The following is a 5,000-nucleotide window of genomic DNA, read 5'->3' on the forward strand; positions in this document are numbered from 1 at the left end:
TAGTGTTATTAGTTGTATTAGTTGTGGAAGTACCATAAAAAATGTCTTATATACAGTCAAGACTTTTTACCTGATTCATAAGAAAACCAAGAAGTGATAAATGAAAAACATAAGAAAGGGCATTGAGTATTTGCCATATATTCTTAAAGCATGAAATGTCTCCACAAAGACAGATGAATAACGCTTCAATTGTACAGTTTTAGAAAATTTTCATTAACGTCTAATATATACCAATTAGTGTATGCGACCCGTTAAAAATAATGGCTAAATATTTACATCATATATGCAAACAAATGCGCACACATAGATTCAATCCTTCCCACCCCCTCCCCCTTTCCTAACTTCAGCTGCAATCGTGACCGCAACTAAATACACATACATACATTCATACATACATACATATATACATTTATATATATATATATATATATATATATATATATATATATATATATATATATAATGTATATATGTGAATGTGTGTGTGTGGACAGACAGATGCTCTTTATTACACAGGGGAGATTGGAACAAGTTTTAGTTAAGCCCACGTCAAGAGTTCGAGGAAATTCAATGTAATTCCAAAAATAATCGAAATGGCTGTTCAAACATCCACCAAAAGGATTTACTGTAGAAATTCTAAAGTCTCAGTTTCAAAGGATTTCTACCGAAATCGGTGAAACACTAATACGACAAGGATTAAGTTTTATCTGGCAATTAGCTCGTGTAATAAAATATTTGCCATGGGATTATAACAAACTCTATTACCAATTGCTTTCTCTTTCAAAAAATGCCCCTTTTCCATGAAAACTTCATGAAAATCTACATCGTAAAGCCCCTGGGGGATACTTAATTAATTACAGAAGATATCCAAGGAACTGTACCCGAATTTGAGAACATAAATACATGAAGACGGCATTGCCACAAAACAAGAAATACAAAGAACCACCAGTCAGTAATTTAGGGTTGTGGTGGCCGATGTGGTGACGTCCCTGATTGATGATCGCTAGACTGAGGTTTGAGTCCCGCTCAAACACGTTAGTTCCTTTGGTCGCTGCAACCTCACCATCTTTGCGAGTTAAAGAGGGGGGAGGTAGGGGAGCCTATAGGTTTATCTGCTGAGGCATAGGCAGTCATCGCCTGTCCCTCCTTGGTCTTAGCTTGGGTGGAGAGGGGGCTAGGGCGCTGATCATATGTATATATGGTCAGTCTCTAGAACATTGTCCTGCTTGATAGGGCAATGTCATTGTCCCTTGTCTCGGCCATTCACGAGTAACCTTTAACCTTCAGATGTGAATGAGACCAAATATTGGCCAACAGTTTATCTAATATTTTCTATATCGGTGTTATATAAAAATTCTTTTATATATTTATCCCTTATTTCAAATCTAGGAGTTTGATCTGAAGATTACGTCGCAGATCAGTGGTCTATGTTTCTTCTATATACAGTAATTAGTAAAAGTATTAGCAATAAACATCGAAATAAAACATCCAAAGTGATACAAATATGATCCTCAATAATAATAACAATAATAATAATAATAATAATAATAATAATAATAATAATAATAATAATAATAATAGCTATTAGAACACTATTTTTTTGGTTTGCCAGTAAATAGATTCGAATTTTGTAGTGAAATATCAAATTTGAGAGAAATCAACAACGCATATACATCTATATTAACGAACACGCACACAATTACAAATACGCACACATACATACATACAGTATATATATATATATATATATATATATATATATATATATATATATATATACATATATATATATACATATATATATATATATATATATATATATATATATATATATATATAATATACTGTATATATATGTATACATAAATATACTGTATATATACACACACACAAACACACACACATATATATATATACTGGTATATATGTAATATTTTGTATAACATACACGTATCACATACCGTTTTCGAACATCAAGTGATTAATAACTTTATTCTTTTCTATTACAGGTCACAAGGTTTCCTGCAATGAATAGGCCGCCATGAAGACACGCTTCCCATAAAAACCGTAATATTATTATCGTTAAGAAGGTTTGAACACATTAAGGAGGGAGAGAGAGAGAGAGAGAGAGAGAGAGAGAGAGAGAGAGAGAGAGAGAGAGAGAGAGAGAGAGAGAGAGAGAGAGAGAGAGAGATTGCAGTGGAAAAGCGCTTTATCGCTCGTGAGGTTGTTACCGACCTCTTTTCCCACGCAATCTCAGTCGCTGCTGACGTCACGGGATCCCATTTTAATGAGCTTGCTGACGTCATAAGGTGTCAAAAGCGTCAGGAAAATGACAGAGCATCGGGACCCAACGGCCACAAGAGAGCCTTACGAGCACTACGGCGGAAGCTCACATTCTCACGAGGCGTCTTTGTTTCCTACGCCGGAGCATCCATTTTCCCACGGTCCCCTTCCGTTTTCCCACAGTCCCGATCCCTTCTCTCTGGCCCACGAAACGTTGATGTATGACGGAAGACACTGCGTCGGCGCATACGCCTCTGGAGCGCTCGTTGTTGACGAAGGGGAGGTCGACTCCGCAAGGATGCGCTTTCTTGGTGCTAGGCCTCGCATACTACCCTCACCGGACCTCGAGGATGAGATCAACCCCTCTAGAAGATATTATAGCGAGGCCGACGATGCCAGTTCGCTGTGCCCCTCACCAGATCCCCCAAGGACCTTCGCCGATCCATTGCAGCCGCCCATGGCAACGTCGCCGGCATTGGATATTCCGACGGCGCTGTCATCGTTAATGTCCCTGACTACCTCCGACTACTTCCCAGAGGGAACATACACTGACAACCCTCTCTCCTCCTCCTCAAACCAAAAATCACAGATGTCCTCGTCCTCGAGGACATTCGAACCCTTCAGAGGGACACATCCAACGCTTATAACGGACCTCCCAGAGTCCCTCATTTCGCCCATGCACCTTTCGAAGCCCAAGAGGATCCCAAAGACGAAGGAGGATCTGACGCAGTCCCATGCGAAGGTGTCGTCATCTTACTCCACTTCGTCGTACTCGAGGGACTGCTACTCCCCTACCAGGGAGGAGATGGAGAGGGAACTGGAGATGAAGAAAAAGGTAGCTATTGTTGTTTTCATATTATTGTTACTTTCTTCTTCAAATCTGGTAGCTATTGTTGTTTTCATTTTATTGTTACTTTCTTATTCAAATCTGTTAGCTATTGTTGTTTTCATATTATTGTTACTCTCTTCTTCAAATCTGGTAGCTATTGTTGTTTTCATATTATTGTTACTTTCTTATTCAAATCTGTTAGCTATTGTTGTTTTCATATTATTGTTACTCTCTTCTTCAAATCTGGTAGCTATTGTTGTTTTCATATTATTGTTACTTTCCTCTTTCTTCCTGGTAGCTATTTTTGTTTTTATATTATTGTTACTCTCTTCTTCAAATCTGGTAGTTATTGTTGTTTTCATATTATTATTACTTTCTTCTTCCTTTCTGGTAATCATTGTTGTTTTCATATTATTGTTAATTTTTTTTATTCCTTTCTGGTAATCATAGCTGTCCTCATATTTCTGTTACTTTCTTTTTCCTTTCTGGTAACTATTGCTGTTTTCATATTATTGTTACTTTATTCTTCCTTTCTGATAACTATTGTTGTTTTCATATTATTTTTACTTTCTTCTTTCTTTCTAGTAACCACTGTTGTTTTATATTAGTTACTTTTTTCTTCCTTTCTGGTAACTATTGTTGTTTTCATATTAATGTTACTTTTCTTTTCCCTTTCCGGTAATTTTTTTCATATTATTGTTACTTTCTTCCCCTTTCTGGTAAATATTGTTGTTTTCATATTTTAGTTACTTCTCCCTTTTTGGTAATTATTGTTTTCATATTATTGCTACTTCTTCCTTTCTGGTAACTATTGTTGTTTCCATATTATTGTTACTTTTTTCTTTCGCTCTGGTAACTATTGCTGACTTCATATTACTGTTACTTTATCTTCCTTTTGGTAACCGCTGTTTTCATATTTGGTTACGTTTTTTCTTTCTTTCTGGTAACTATTGTTGTTTTCATATTATCGTTATTTTCTCTTTCCTTTCTGATAACTATTGTTGTTTTCATATTATCGTTACTTTCTTCTTTATTTCTGTTAACTATTGCTGTTTTCATATAACTGTTACATTTTCTTCCTTTTTGGTAACTATTGTTGTTTTCATATAATTGATACTTCTTCTTTTCTAGCAACTACTGTTGTTTTTATTAGTTACTTGTTTCTTCCCTTTCTGGTAAATATTGTTGTTTTCATACTACTGTTACTCTCTTCTTCCTTTATGGTAACTATTGTTGTTTTCATATAACTGTTACTTTCTTCTTCCTTTCAGGTAACTATTGTTGTTTTCATATTATTGTTACTTTCTTCTTTATTTCTGTTAACTATTGCTGTTTTAATATAACTGTTACTTTCTCTTCGTTTTTGGTAACTATTGTTGTTTTCATATAATTGATACTTCTTCTTTTCTAGCAACTACTGTTGTTTTTATTAGTTACTTGTTTCTTCCCTTTCTGGTAAATATTGTTGTTTTCATACTACTGTTACTCTCTTCTTCCTTTATGGTAACTATTGTTGTTTTCATATTATTGCCGTCCTCGGCGGGTGTTATTAAATTTGGACTTACCATCACGATAGTTTATAATATATTTATTCGTCAACATTAATTATGAACAAAACCTATGTCTGAGGTAGAAATTTTGGTTGGTAAATAAGTTTCAATTCATATTACTTGATAATTATTTGAAACAATTATGGTATTCGGATAAAAATACCTCCAACCAATCAGCTAGGAGGAAAATTTTCAGAGCTAAAAGGGCACCCCTGAGATTCGGTGCAAATCTGCCTCACTAAAAAGAATCAACTTATAGTCCTTCCTTTCTTTTTATTCTTACCAAAATACAGATACAGAACTAGGCATCGAAGTCCAGCATGAATGAGTGACAG

General features: G+C 35.1%; 1 protein-coding gene across 1 annotated transcript in view; it reads left to right on the forward strand.

The window, feature by feature from the left end:
* Positions 1–2,204: 2,204 nt before the first annotated feature.
* Positions 2,205–5,000, forward strand: part of LOC137623817 (uncharacterized) — a 16,158-nt gene continuing 13,362 nt past the window's right edge. The window contains exon 1 of the mRNA XM_068354629.1: positions 2,205–3,121. Coding sequence (XP_068210730.1) covers positions 2,333–3,121 — 789 coding nt within the window. The 5' untranslated portion in view covers positions 2,205–2,332. The remainder of the gene's footprint in view (positions 3,122–5,000) is intronic.

The sequence above is a fragment of the Palaemon carinicauda genome, chromosome 30, assembly GCF_036898095.1.
Source record: "Palaemon carinicauda isolate YSFRI2023 chromosome 30, ASM3689809v2, whole genome shotgun sequence".
In the NCBI taxonomy this organism is placed as follows: domain Eukaryota; kingdom Metazoa; phylum Arthropoda; class Malacostraca; order Decapoda; family Palaemonidae; genus Palaemon; species Palaemon carinicauda.